Below are 15,340 nucleotides of genomic sequence, written 5' to 3'. Positions count from 1 at the left end.
AAGAATTACAATAACAATCCCTCATAGCCTTCAAGACAACCCCGGGGTTATTACACAGAGGTAATCCTTCTGCTTGCTTTCATATGCACAAAATCACGGGGAAGAAACTATTTTCTAACCTAATGTTTAATTGTAGGAGACTTGTTATAGCCATAGCTGGAGATGGTACATCGCCGCTGCCTGTGACAACTACTTCATCTCCAGTGACACCTAGTTTTGATGTGCCTTCAAGTTCAAGTGTCTGCAAGAAAAAATTAACCCCAAGGAGGAGGAAACAGTGATTTTAATGCACCGAGACTCTATTTTCAGTTCTTAGATAGATGTGTTGCCTTTTCTAATTTGTTGAATAATATGCACACCGAATTTATTACTGTGACTGTTCTAAACTCTGAATTATCTGTTGAATAATATGCACACATATTGTTGGTGATGACTTGGTGATCTTCATGTGATGAATGATATCAATTTCAAGTAATCTGACAGATTTTGTGATATATGGATGGATGTTGTAAATTGCGCAAGCTACACTGGGCATTAGTCTTGAAATTCAGAAATCTGGTCATATACAGTAAATATTGAGAAATCTGAACTCATCCACTGGACTTGCTATCTTAAAAATTCAGATGGTAAATAAGCAAGAGAGAAATTTGGAACACTTGACACTAATTCATTATGCTAGCTAAAAGGATGTGATTGATTAATGGAAACAGATTATGCTAGCTGCTCAAGAAACAAATATGGTTACTCAATTTCTTTTCCTAGAGGAAACAAATCATGTAGTGGTTGTGAAAGTAGCAGAACTTGTATTGCATAAACTACAAAATAATAGTCGATGCTTCAGGCTAGAATAACAACTGCAAAAATGATCCTGGACCCAACCAATTACCTAGCCACGGCATGGACGACGTGGAGGAGACTCCATGCAGATCACGATCCCCTTATTGGTCGCCACATCCCTCCGTCCTGCTACTGTACGGGCGCCGCCGTCGTCTCCGCAGCAACCTAGACGTCATCCCTACCACAGGTACCTTCCTGGCAGATCAAGTCGGGGTGTGGGGTGGTTGCGGTGGGAATCGCTACCGGCTCAGCTCGACCAGACGAGGTCTGCGCTGCCGGTTTCCTCCGTCTTACAGCTGCTGCAGCTTGGGGAGTGGCTGGAGTTGGGAACAATTGCTTGCTCATCTTGCAAGGTGGTTGATGGATTCGGTAATGTATGTATTTTGGAGTAAAAAGAAGTTGCTAGATCTGTAAAGGAAGCGAAGTGATATGGCAAATTATAAAGGAATGAATGTAATGTGTGGCAAATAGTAAAAGAGAAAGTAATGTGTGGGCAAATTATAAAGATCCAATGTATGTGTTGCAAATTATAAAATAGGGGCGCCGGTGGAGACTGGATATGCTAGAGAGAGAGGCTCGCCGCCCCCGCTGCCCGCTGCCCGCTGTTCCTCGGCTCGGTCCGGTCGCCCCTGGGAGCCTCCGTAGATCCGCGCGCATCGCTGGCCGCAGCCGCAGCCATAGCCATAGCCATTCGCCACCACCAGCGCCGCAACTTTCCTTACCACCCGGCGGAACCAAGCTCGGAGGACAACCCGACCCAACCCTAACCCTAGCCCGAGGGCTCCTCGCCGGCGTCCGCGATGGAGATGGTGGAGTCCGATTCGGGGCCGGAGCTTTCCGCAGAGGAGGAGATGGCGCTGATCCGGGACAGCACCGTCGCTGCGGAGGCCCACGCCAAGGAGGGCGACATCTTCTTCCTCGTCACAAACAGGTCCGCTTCCTTCTCATATTTATCCATCTGGTTTCTTGCTGCTGTTATTTGGGTGGACCGAGTTATAGGTTGGGTTACAACTACGATTTGGAGGTATAGTTGTTAGGGACTCAGAGCTGGATTTGGTGAAGAAATTGCCTTTTGATCTGCCTTTGTCTAGCATAGTTTAGCTGTTGGTGAGATCCCTTATATAACATAAGAGATTATATCCTTGGTGAAGGATAGGTAAATTATGACAACTTTCATTCCTATACACATCAAACCATCTGTTTCAGACTACATATTTCTGTATACAGATTTACATAACATGCACATCTCATGTTTGACTCATCCTTGCCCTGCCACTTCATTTTTCTACTCTCCATTTCTATCTTTCTTACACACACATGTTTATTTATCATTAACTCAAATAGGTGGTGGCAAAGTTGGATTGATTACGTCATTCAAGATTCGGCTGGTGTAACAAGTAATGGTTCTCATCAACATGAGTTTGGTTCAAATGCTCCAACAAGGCCAGGACCTATTGACAATTTAGATTTGTTGGATGACGTGGCATCTGAAGTCTCCAGTATGGATATTGAGCTACATGATACCTTGGTTGAAGGCCGTGATTATATATTGCTCCCTCAACAAGTCTGGGAAAAGCTGCATGGTTGGTATGTCACATTTATTCTGAACGTGGAATCTGATTCCCCAAACCTTATGTTCTCCATATAAAATCATTTTGTTTATTGTCAATATGCATTTAATTACGCGTCATCTTCTTTTCTTGTGGTTGCTACACAACTTCTAGCTGTCTGAAAACATGGACCTATCTTCGTTCTTGTGCCACCTTACTTGACTTTAGGGACAGATTGTCCATCAGGGTGTTTATTATACTAGTCCATATACCTGTGTATACTAAATTCATTCACTTTCTTTGACATGCTTGGTCATTGTGTTACAAAGCCTATAGAACAATTATTTTGGCAGCAACATATTTCGTAGCATCTGTTGCTGGTAAACAAAGATGCTGAACACAATACACAAAGAGAAGTCTGTGCTACTAAACTACTTACTATTCACTAGTGAAGAAGTTGTATCGCTAGAAGAATGTTGAGTGTGGTGGAAGACCAACACTACCAAGAAAGGAATTCACTTTGCTTAACTTATTTTTTATTATTTTCAAAATCCGTTTACAGGTATGGTGGAGGACCAACACTACCAAGAAAGGCAATCAATACTGGCTTCTCTCAAACTGATCTAGCCATAGAAGTTTATCCTCTACGTCTGCAGTTAATTCTGATGCCAAAAGGAGAACAAGCTGTAATAAGGATAAGCAAGAAGGTGTGCTCTTACATCTTCGTCCATCCTTTTTATGAAAACATTTCAGTAGAATTCATGTAATGGCACTATTTGTTGCAAAACTACTCTAGACCCCCCCCGGAGAATTAATGGAAAAACTGAATATATATGTAATTTTAACATGCAGGATACAGTTGATGAACTCTATAAGAAGGCATGTGAGGTTTTTGACCTGGTACCAGATGAGGTAGAGCTGTTGTATTTTAATGTCTACGGCTATGGGTTTTACTGCATTTATAAGTTCTGCTTACTCATTATTGCTATTATTGGCAGGTGTACATTTGGGACTACTATGGTCGAACAAAGCATGCTCTGATGGATAACTTGGAGAAAACTCTTGAGGATGCCAACATTCAGATGGATCAAGATGTGAGAACTGGGCTTTACATCACTGTTGGTAGTCATGAGCTTTTTTAAAAATATTTTTGACTTGTGCTTGTCACTTTCTGTTTAGTGATGGTGGCACTAAATTTTGGTGCAATTATGTCAGCACATTTTCATAGTAAATGATCCTAACAATGAACTGTATCTTATTATGGCAGATTCTAGTTGAAGTTACTGCTAATGCAAATGGTAGTCTGGATGGTGGGTGCATGAGTTTGATCCAAGAAAACGATTATTTTGAACGTGGGTCAACTTCTTTGACGACAGATGCTTCAAAATCAGGATTCTCAAATGAGAATTTTGCATCAATCAGTTATGGTTCCAGAAGCTACAGCTCTAGTCTCCCTCAAAGCCAGCACCTGCGATCTTCCAACGGTGACTTGGATACTTTGCCTGGTACTGTTGGTGTGACCACCAGGGGGTTTCCGTCAGGTCTTACCGGGCTACTTAACTTAGGAAACACATGTTTCATGAACAGTGCTGTACAATGTCTTGTGCACACACCAGAGTTTGCTAGATATTTTCGTGAAGATTACCACTGTGAAATTAATTGGCACAATCCGCTGGGTATGGTGGTAAGTACTCTTTCTAGCATGGCCTGAAATCTTGATGCTTTAATTAGCCCTTATCTGGTATGACTTGTTGATCATTGAGTATAACTTGTTGATTATTACCCGTAAAAAAACTTGTTGATTATGATAATATATTGGTAAGAAGTACTTGTATAGTGATATGCAACAACCATGAAAGTTGTCAGAGACTTAATTTGCTACAGAAGTAAAATTTACATTTAATTTAACTTGAATCTTCGTGTGTGTTGCATACTTTCGTAGTCTTACTGCTATCATTTTGACTATGCTATCTTCTTTGAGATTCATAGTACTCTTCATTAATAAAGTTTTCTGCTAGTTTTTCTTTAATATGGAAAAATCTGTGTGTTTTCTATATAATCGTGCATCTGGCAGATTGTGCTCTTTCTCTTGTTATAGCAGCTTCTGTCTGGTTCCTGTCTCTCCTCATCTATTTATATTCCTACTTAAAAAGATTGCAGTTGGTGGTGAGTTCACTCTTATTCCTCCACTAGTACTCGCCTGTGGACCAATAAACCTTGTAAAAGTACAAATAAATAAATGCATTCCTACCTTCCAAGATATATATAAATAAACAAATGCACTTTGTACTCACATATGGGACCTAATACAAATGAACAAATGCACTACTATTTTTTAACTTAGACCAACACTCCTGTAAAAGATACGAACAAACAAATACGTGAATGAGACTCCCAACTCAAAACCATGCTCTAGTTTTAGTTTAAGGAAGAAACAAATTCTTATTCTAGTGCAATGATAGACCTCATCCTACCCAATCAATGACATCATGCAGTCCTCTTCCTAATGTCTATCCTCCTGCATTAGAAAATTCAAAATTTTGTCCCACTTCAAATCCTGGAAAGCATTGTTTTAAAGGCGCTAAGGCGTCCTAAGAGTCGGATGCTTTGGATGCCTAGGCACCTAAGGCGGGCGTTTTTCTATGGCGGAGGGGGAGCGCTTGGACGCCTAAGCGTTGCTTAGGGCTTAGGTGGCGCCTTTAAAACAATGCTGGAAAGGCCATTCCATGGTCACTTCAGGTTCTCCAACGTCTCGCCAAAGCGATGCCTGTAAAACCATGCTGGAAAGGCCATTCCATGGTCACTTCAGGTTCTCCAACGTCTCTCCGCACCAATCTCTCCTTGTCTTTTGAATTTTCTAATGCAACGTCTTCAGGTTGCTCTCTTGTTAAGCTGTGAACCGCGCAATTGTTGCAGGACACCAACCTCTTTCCACGATCTCAACCATTGACTCAACTCTTCCTTTTTGTGGTTTTGTAGCAATGGACATGCATTGCGTTTGAAATCAAAATTGCTGTAATTTTCTTTGCAGGAGAGAAAAAAAATTCTCATGTTTATTTCTTTTTGGCATCACATACCAGATTGATTGCACATTACAGTTGGTAGCGATAGGTACTTTTATGGGAACACCCTGAAGTTCTAATACAGCAACGTTGCCAGCTCATACAAAAATAACTTGGCTATTATATAATCTTTTTTCCGGTCTCATGATCATTTGCATCTATGTGCCATATTAATTGTACTGAGATCTGATGGTAGTCTTGTAGGGTGAACTTGCATTAGCTTTTGGAGAGCTACTGAGAAAACTTTGGGCTCCTAGCCGTACCCCAGTTTCTCCACGACCATTTAAAACAAAGCTTTCGCGGTTTGCACCTCAGTTCAGTGGATACAACCAACACGATTCACAGGTTTGATTCTTTCGTTGGACATCCCTTATTTGTAAGCAGTTTTCTTTAATCTGCACCTCATGGAATTCTTCCAGGAGCTATTGGCATTCCTCCTGGATGGACTGCATGAAGACTTGAACCGTGTGAAACATAGACCTTACTTAAAATCCAAAGATGCTGATGGACGATCAGATGAAGAGGTTGCTGATGAGTATTGGGCAAATCATATTGCCAGAAACGATTCTATCATAGTTGATGTATGCCAGGTAAGTTGCAAACGGCGGAACCTGTATGAATCACTTACCTCAATGTTATAAGGAGTTGGTTCATTTCCTTCTGTTCATTTTTCGTTTCTTGCATTCGTTATGGATTTTTTGTACGTCTCTCAGTTTTAAGTGGTAATTGGGATGACCCCGTGCAGTGGTATTTTGCTAAACGTTGCCACTTAATTGCCAGGGACAGTACAAGTCAACTTTGGTCTGTCCAACCTGCGGAAAGGTTTCAGTGACATTTGATCCATTCATGTATCTTTCCTTACCCCTACAGTTCGCTTCAACGCGAAGCATAACCGTTGTGTTATTCACTTGTGATGGGAGTGCTCCACCAACACTATACACTGTAAGTGTACCCAAGCAAGGTAGGTGCAGAGATCTTATCCAAGCGCTCAGCAACGCATGCTCACTTAGAAAAGAAGAGAGACTTTTAATTGCGGAGGTTTGTTACAAATGCCCTGTTTGAGCAAGCATATTTTGCTGTGTTTTATCATGCAAGTAATTATATATTTTCCCCTGTATTGCATCTGCAGATACGAAATCACAGGGTCCATCTCATTCTTGAGGATCCAGTGCTTCAGCTTTCTACTATTAAAGATGATGATCACCTGGCAGTCTATAGGCTTCCAAAATTAGAAAAAAGGGCAAGTTATGTTCAATTTGTGCATCGCCGTGAAGACTTGTAAGACATACGTTACATTTGTATTCTGCTAGAGTGATAGCTATACTAATACAACATACACCATTACCATTTGCTGTTGACTTGCAATAGTGGGAAGCTCTTCTTGTGCATGAAGTTCTTATAATATTAGCTTTTCTTCTGTAGGGACCATGGCAACAATAGCAGCTTGACCTCTTGGAAATCATATGGTGTCCCTCTACTTGCACAAATATGTCGAAATGAAATTGTCACTGGTTCTGATATCCATGAAATGGCCCGTAAAATGCTTGTGCCCATGTTAAGAAATCAGGTATCACAACACTCGGCAGTTCAAAGTTCTCTTTCCACAAGAACACAGAGTTACCATACAGACAACAGCAAATTTCAGCTACAGTTGATTGATGATAGTAACACAGTAATTGAGCAAACAGATTATGGTATCAGGGTTCCGCAGTCCTCGCTCGCCACTGTGATTTTTGTCAACTGGTCCAAGTCAGATCTTAAAAAGTTGAACACTAATCATTTGGAGCACCTTCCAGAGGTGTTTAAGTATGCTCCTCCTGCCAAGAGAACCCGTGGTGAACCTCTCTCGCTCTATGCATGCTTGGATGCTTTCTTGAGAGAAGAACCACTTGTTCCTGAAGAAATGTGGTTAGTTTTCTGTTGTACTCCCTGAAAGATACACTTGTTGCTTCAAAATGGGTTGTTCACGCAAGTGTTGCTAAACGCTACTTAGCTGATATTCAGTTTCAGTTGACATGGGGCTATAATTATCTCAATAATTAGCTGGAGTGTCCACATTTCCATTTCAGCTGATATAACCTCATTCATTCGCTTATGATTTATTATTTCAATGGGTATCTTGCTTTGCAGAATATGAAATATCTAAATTGAGAAAAACCTGGAAATGTCAGTGCCCTCTTCGTTACAGAAAGTAGTCTCACTGTATGGTTGTTTTGTTTATGTATAATGTCAACTGGCCTTGAGAGCATTACTATGATTCCTTTGTTTCATTTCCTGAGCTTTTTTTAAAATCAATAGTTGCATTTTATAATAGGCACAGGCTAATTGTTCCTGTGTGCTGTCTAGAACCTTACTTTTACAATTTAGTTTAACAAAACTATGTTAATCTAATTAGGTACTGTCCAAGGTGCAAGGAGCAAAGGCAAGCTAGTAAAAAGCTCGATTTATGGAGACTACCAGAAGTTTTGGTTATTCATTTGAAGAGATTTTCATTTAGTAGGTCAACTAAGCATAAGCTAGAGACTTTTGTTAATTTCCCAATACATGGCTTGGATTTGACAAACTATATTGCTAACAAGATCTCTCAGCATCAAATATATGAGTTATATGCCGTTAGCAATCATTATGGCAGCATGGCGAGTGGGCATTATACTGCATACATAAAGGTTAATTTCTCAACTTCTAATACTTTTTCCTGCAATTGTTACTTGTTTGTCTGCCAAGCAGTAGTCATAGCTCTGTAGGAATTACAGTGTTATTGGTGTCTGTAACCTGTTGATACCATAATCATGTGGTATTTGTATTTTTTATGTTTTATCTTTAGCTGTAGTTTTAATTTTGCATTTCTTATTCCAGTTCTTTTTTCAATCTCACTATGGTATTTTTGAGATGCCGAAGCGCATATTTTCACGGTTCCATTTTTTCCTTTCGAATCTTAATTGTCAGATATTTGAAATCTTTTATGGAATTTTTGTTACCATGTGGTCTTCCATAATTCTGAGTGCCACTTATTGTGTTCTAGAGTTATTTTCCCATGTGTAAGGCTGTAGATAGAAATCTAATAGGGTGTTCTTTCTTGTGCAGCTCTTGGATGAGAACAGGTGGTACAATTTCGATGATAGCCATGTTTCTGCTATCAATGAGGAAGATGTGAAGTCCGGTGCAGCTTACGTGCTGTTTTATAGAAGAGTTAGAGAGCCAGACGAAGCAGCAAGCAATGGAACTCAGTCTTGCGTGAAACGGAACAACAGATCTAGCCAAAGATAGTGTGATCAATGCACAAATTCTTTCAGTTTTAGAAGAATTCAGGAAGAAACCCCTGCTTCTCTTCTTTTCATAGAATTGCAATGTTCCAGTGTGATACCGTTATTACTATTGATGGGAAAGGTAGGGTTTAAGACCATTTAGAAGTTATCAAATATAATTGCAAGGTAGTTCCAAAGCTGGATCAATACTGATGGGGGGATCATATGAAGACGTCAAATGGTTAACAAGCTGGATATTGCGGCTATACAGCCTGGAAGGAAGGTAGGGTTTCTAGTTCTGTCTAGAAGAGAAACGAAAAGGCGACGATCTGAGAGTACTGTTTTGCTTAATTTGACTCTTGAGTTTTGTTTCATTGTTAGATGTAGTTACTGTACACCTTAATGTTTCCATCATGAACGCTAGACGCCTAGACCAGAGGTGATGTAGTTTCACCTGTGTCATACTGACTGGTGAGGCTGTGCACAAATTCTGGAACCGTGACTGTCATGCCGATGTCAGTGCATTGCTCTTGATTTATGGTGAACCCATATCATTACAGCACATTGTAATTTGTGGTGTAGTGACGTTCCAGGTTCCAGATTGTAGAAATACATGGAACTGCTCAGACCTCATTCTGACTGGTGAGAGGCTGTATACAAATTCTGGAACTGTGACTGTCATGCCGACGTTGGACCGTTGGTGCACTGCTCTTGATATATGGTGAACCCATGTTATTACAGCAAAATTTTAGTTTGTGTAGTGCCGTTCCAGGTTCCAGATTGTAGAAATACATGGAACTGCTCAGACCTATAAAACCATGTGGCTGATAATCTTCAGGTTAGCTGTAATCGGGGATATTTTGACAACATTAACTTTTGCATGCGTGATGGGAAAAGAAGCCTTTTACCGGAATATAGTTTGTCTTAGATGGCTCTTAGCCGCACTTTCAACCACTGACCTTTCAGAACAAAACATATTTTAAAAAGTAAGAGATTTAGGAAATAACTTTATATTTTTTCGATAAAGGGAATATATTAATATCAAGAAGATACCAATTACACCCAGCCTCTGCAACAATGCACCACCCTAATGGCACTACGGATGCACACAGCCGAAAAAAGGAAAAGAAAACTAAGAAACAAAAGTCTCGCTACAGTATCTCGGGCCTAAGAACAGCAATACATCCACCACCATGACAACACCCGAATTACGGACTCTCCAAAAACGACGCCTTCAAGAAGGAAACAAGTGCTCAAACACCGTCATCGCTCGATCAAAGATCTTAGGTTTTCACCCCGAAGATAGTCCCCGCTCTCAAAACAATGCCTCCAACAAGGTCACCGCTAGGCACAACCAGGCTAAGGCCGAACTTGGGTTTTCACCCCGAAAGGTAGGACTCGCGCTTCACCCGTGTTGCCGCCCCACTTCCAAACCGCTGCCGTGAAGCCGGGACACCAAGCAAGCCCGTCAACGGCGCGGAGACTTGAACCTCCCTTAGCTAGTCCTCCCCTCCGGCCTTTAAGAAATTCTCTTCTTCCGACTTTCATCATGGATCCATAGTCACTTGATGTCAACACGGAAAAAGAGCTTCACGCCGCTCCCTCCGGAACCAAACGGTCGGAATAAACGCATGGGTGCGCACGACCGAATACCTCCGATCCGACAGAACTCCAGGCAAAGCGCTGTTACATTCGCCGGTGGAGCCTTCCGGAACTCAACCCTCCGGCCAGATCACGAGTCCAGGCCTCCAGTAGGTCCTCCTCTTCACGCAAGAGAGGCCCTAGGACCGCCGCCTTTATTCAGGTCGGACCCCCACGTCGGCGACCATCGCGGACTGGCTAACCCAACCCTCCACCGGCGACACCATCGCCGGCTTCCAAGCACCTCCATCGCTGACGCCCGCCACATGCCACCAGGTCGACGCCGTCACCGCCATCCAGGGCCGCCGCCCTTTGTGCCGTGATCCAAACCTTGAGGAGGAGCAGCACGAGATCCGCCCCCATCACCACCCGCCCGGCGAAGCCGAGGCGAGGAAGGAAGGAGAGGATCGCGCCGCCAGGATCCAGGGCCGCGCCGCCGCCCCCAAACCGCCTGCCCGGTGAGTCCGCGGCGAGGAACGGAGGAGAGAGCCGCGCCACCATGGTTCCATGGCCGCGCCGCTGCCCCCATCATCGCCTGCCCGGCGAGGCCGCGACGAAGACGTGATGAGGTAGCCGCGCCGCCATCAACCGCCGGGTTCCGAGATCATCCCCCCGGCGCGGTGGCGTGCCTCCTACCGCCGCCCCAGGGGACCGTGCGCGGATCCCCGCCGCCCCCATCACCGACCGCGCCAGGCTTCGCCGGCGGCAGCCTCAGGGGACGCCGAGGAGAGAGGAGGAGGCGGAAGGGAAGGCGGCGGCGGAGGGTTAGGGTTCCGCCCCGAGTCGCCCTGGAGGGGACGACCCGAGCGGTTTTCCTGAGTGTCGAAAGCTATGTTCACTAGATGACCCGTTGCGCTATCGCGCAAGTGCAAATGAAAGCGTATTAATATGCCAATGGATGCTGACATATAGGACGGTAATTTAATAAATAATTTATTTTGGTGCTTAAATCTATATTTTTGGTGATTGATCATGTCTTGAGTTGCTATATACGCATCAAATATGGCGTTTATTTCTTATCCCTATAAATTTTACAGAATTATACAGGATGTTTCATACCAAAATAGTTGTAAGACGATCTTTCATGTATTGGTCATTCAAATTTAATGCGTAGAGTATTCACGGTTCTATTAGATTCGCCTTCCATTTTTGCCATGAGATTTTGTTTTCCCATTTTCTGCGATTGTCCATTGATATTAAATATTTTACAATTTCTATAACTTGTCAGGTTTTACCGGAACCACATTGGTAAGGAACATATGCTATAAAACTAAATCATCAATCTATCACGTGGATGTCTGCACGTTGTGAAGTTTTGTCAGGAATAAACCGAAATAAGAAATGACTAAACCAAAATAAACAATAAATTTCTGTAGTCACAAAATCGTGCATCTTCCTCAAATCACGCAGGGAAATATTCGTTTGCAAGAGCACAAAACTCAACATTGATTCAAGATGGAAAACCGTGCATCTTCCTCAAATCACGCCTGGGATAAACAACCATGTCAAGATGTACCTGCCATTTTGATTCAAGATACATCCCACTGCCAAAACCAAAATCTCAGCCAAAAATTGACCCGTAGTCGTTAATTACAACTTCCACACAGGGGAAACTGTGACAAATAACTATTCTGCAAACAACATTTTTTACTACTGTGGTAAACCATATAAGATAATGCCTGAAACATCAGGAGATAGTTAAGTTTGTGCTAAATAAGAGAGAACTACAGTTTAGAGAATACCACATGCAAAAGCATGGAATCCCTTTTCTTTATAGAGCATGGAAGGGCATATACCATCTTGTTTATAGAAGGTCTGCCAGCAAAAATACTATCTAAAGATCAACAAGCAAAATCAAAAGGGACAGTACATATATGATAAGCTACCAAGTAAGATCATCTATCTTCTCTAACTGAACACCATTCCATCTAGCCTGGGTAGTGCACAAAAATCTGAAACTCGTACATTAGCAGCTTTGGGATAAAATTACAGAGGATATGGCCATATAATTCTGAAACTCATATCAGTTGATATCTTCTCTGAAATTTAACAACCTCACAAGTTCTGAACACTACAACTTGATTGACTACAAAATCCAGTCGATCTCGAGTGGAATCTCAAGCGCACGCCGCCCTGCGCAGGTGACAGTATCAGCTTGCCCAAGGCTGCAGGCAGCGCTGAAGCGGCCCGGCCGCGCGTCTGTCTCGTGTCCAAGGAGTACGTCCTGAGTCGCGTCTTCTCATCTATGGAACTAAAAAATGGAAACATCTAACAACCTTAGATGCATGCCACATATCAGCCATTTGATTTTGTGCTCAGGTTCCTTATATGTCAAATACACTGTAATAAATACAGTCAGGTAACTTTTGCTGAAGAAATATCACTTCATGCACAACTTAGGTATGAACTGTAATATATATAACACTGACAGATATACGTACTTTCGAAACACTGTCATATCAGTATTTTTCCTTGAGAACACCTAATGTAGCATGAGGACCTGAAACGTAAGTGAGTGAGCACAACAAGCAGGTCTTATTACACACAAAATATGAAAGTTAATAATTCTGCCAGGACATTCAATCAAGGTCGTGCCGTAGTACAATCATGTGAATTTGAGGTCGTGCCTGCATCTTAAAATTCTGAAGGGTTAATTCATGATCACACACAAATTGTTCACTGAACCTAACATGGAAGAGTAACAACCATGTGTCGGCAGGTTGTTCAATGAACCTACAATGGAAGAGTAAGAACCCTATGTCAGCTAGATTAAATCTGCAGTACATATCGCATTAAAGTTATGATAATATCTATGACTTTATGCCAAAAAGAGGGAGGCTGGGGTCAAGGGGAAAAGTGAGGGCCCAACTAGGACAAAATGCACCGGTTGACGTAGGATTGATGGTTCATGAAAATATTAGGGTAACAAAATGCACTGGAACCTAACAAGATAACAAAGATTATGTCTGAAATACATCTAACTATTCAAGGTAAAGAGCGGTAAACATATATTTGTAACACTGTAATTTTCTCCCTCTTGGAAGATCACAAGAAGAATTGTGAAATACACCAAAATTCACGCACAGAAAGCGACGACACAAAAGCTACAGAACAGATACGAATTCAGTCATGACGTGAGATCCCCTTACACCATATGAGAGTCATCCAGTTGACAACCATGTGTTGAATAGTCAAGAAGAGGTAGCAGCTTCTTATGCTTTTATTCTGTAAAGAACAATACCTGAGAGGAACGTAAATATTAACAACCCAAACTTCCATAAGAGTGAAAAGTGGAGAGGTTATAAATTTAGAAACATCGCAACCCCACCTTTTTCGCAGCACACCGCCAAGCAGTATGTTACTACACCTCACATATCAGAAAGTAAATCAGCATTATAAACTCTAACCCTCCACATTTCCATTAGTTAAGTATGACTAAAAGCATAACGAGCATAGTGCAGATTCTTTCAAAAAGAGATGTAATAAAATATATTAATGCCTATGCAAGCAATCCTACAAAAACTACCGAATTAAAATAAGAAATCTAAACATGTACAATGTCTTTATCTTGTAAAGTAGACCATCAAGCTAATACCCTACTTGGCTGTAAAGTAAGCAACTCCCACCTAATTTGAGGGCTGCTACCCAACTCGCTTCGGACCCGCTCCACGAACCGCAGAAAAACCAAGAACAAGTCTCAAATTCATTGCTCACCTGCAGATAGGTTGGAGACGGTGAGGTCGCTGGCACGGACACTTCCAACCCCCGCCGTCGCTCAGGCGGGCACTCCCTGCCGCCGCCGCCATCGCTCGGGAGCACCTGTGGACTGCATGTTGTTGTCGATGTAGGATTGTTTGGTTCCATCGTCGTCTCCCGCTCCCTTCCTCCTTGTGCCATATACAAAGCAGCCAAACGACCTCTCTGGCTACCACTGGCAGTCATGGCTACCTCCAACCATTAGAGCCCCAACATCCCCTCCTTGATATCCTCCTTCTCTTCTTCCTCAGACATGAACACATTGTGTTAAGAAATAACATCAATTAAAAATCAGAGTGTTGGAGGAAGAGAGAAGATGAGGAGGGGGCTGAGGTTTGGGATAAGATTACGTTGCAGAAACGGCCGGCGAGCAGCACGCTGGACACGGATGGCCACACCCCTGAGCCGGCCGACCGGCTCCTCAATCTCCGGGACGGCGCCCGAACCCGTGGACGGTGGCAGCTGCGCAAGGGAGGAGCGGCGGCTGCGCGAGGGAGGAGCGGCGGCGGAAGCTGGCGAGGGCGGAGTAGTCGTCGCTCCCAACCCTTCAGGCCCTCCCCTTCTGCTGCACCAATCTCCCAAGTATATTTGTTTGCAGATATAACAATGATATTATTTTTTCAGGAGAAAGGAGAAAGGAAGCAGAGCACATAGCACATTTCTGGTGGCATGGTAAATATAGCAGGAAAATAACCATATTTACCAGTTTGTGAATGATCTCAATATATTAATAGAAGAAGATAAAATAGCTCATTCCGGAGGTTACAATCACACACACATGTTAAAATCTCAACTTATACGCCCTATTTCCGGTAGGCTGCGATAAAGACCAGAGTACGACGAAAAAGATCTGTGGGGCTGTGATCCCAGCCAGGTCAAGGGGCTTACAATTAGATGTGCCATGGTTTGTAAATACTTTTGACGAATAACCTCGCTACATACTCTTCTGCAAAAAATACAAGTAGAACTTAAAACACACATCTTTGAAATAATACAACAAATTTAGGAACCAACAAAACAAATGAATGGCTCAAAGACAAATAACATAATGCAATCGGTGTTGCTCCAAACTCGGACTCGGACAAGACGGGCAGTGGAGAGCAAGGGGTGCAGCATTTGTCTAAAGATAGTACTGGTGCATTATACATAGTAACCAAAATTCATGTTCTACTTTGGTAGTCCCTTAGGCACACTAAAGGATAGTATGCCAAAATGTAACAATACAGTAATAATTCCGAAAATTCAGGAG

The 15,340-nt window shown here is 42.5% G+C and overlaps 1 protein-coding gene across 2 annotated transcripts; it reads left to right on the top strand.

Moving 5' to 3' along the window:
- The first annotated feature begins 1,450 nt into the window (after window positions 1-1,450).
- LOC124702803 (ubiquitin carboxyl-terminal hydrolase 5) lies at window positions 1,451-9,375 on the top strand. 2 transcript variants are annotated; one of them, XM_047234967.1, is made up of 13 exons: window positions 1,451-1,768; window positions 2,182-2,424; window positions 2,950-3,094; window positions 3,240-3,299; window positions 3,386-3,505; window positions 3,655-4,071; window positions 5,654-5,794; window positions 5,869-6,039; window positions 6,230-6,487; window positions 6,579-6,727; window positions 6,872-7,357; window positions 7,845-8,115; window positions 8,534-9,375. In XM_047234967.1, the coding sequence occupies exons 1-13, from the start codon at window positions 1,638-1,640 to the stop codon at window positions 8,714-8,716; spliced, it is 2,775 nt and encodes a 924-aa protein (XP_047090923.1). In that variant the 5' UTR covers window positions 1,451-1,637; the 3' UTR covers window positions 8,717-9,375. The 2 variants fall into 2 exon arrangements, with proteins under 2 accessions (XP_047090923.1, XP_047090924.1); XM_047234968.1 differs by having other exon boundaries at window positions 1,452-1,768; window positions 3,386-3,481.
- Window positions 9,376-15,340: the final 5,965 nt, after the last annotated feature.

Source organism: Lolium rigidum, chromosome 3 (genome assembly GCF_022539505.1).
Source record: "Lolium rigidum isolate FL_2022 chromosome 3, APGP_CSIRO_Lrig_0.1, whole genome shotgun sequence".
Classification (NCBI taxonomy): Eukaryota; Viridiplantae; Streptophyta; class Magnoliopsida; order Poales; family Poaceae; genus Lolium; species Lolium rigidum.
The sequence above is the reverse complement of the archived record's forward strand: the minus strand, read 5'-3'. Positions and strand labels throughout refer to the sequence as shown.

Bases quoted from the DNA above. Each gene is read 5' to 3' on its own strand.
- LOC124702803 (XM_047234967.1), top strand. From the start codon at position 1,638: ATGGAGATGGTGGAGTCCGATTCGGGGCCGGAGCTTTCCGCAGAGGAG. The intron at 2,425-2,949 runs GTATGTCACATT...ATCCGTTTACAG, and splicing joins TGGGAAAAGCTGCATGGTTG to GTATGGTGGAGGACCAACAC. The intron at 8,116-8,533 runs GTTAATTTCTCA...TTTCTTGTGCAG, and splicing joins ATTATACTGCATACATAAAG to CTCTTGGATGAGAACAGGTG.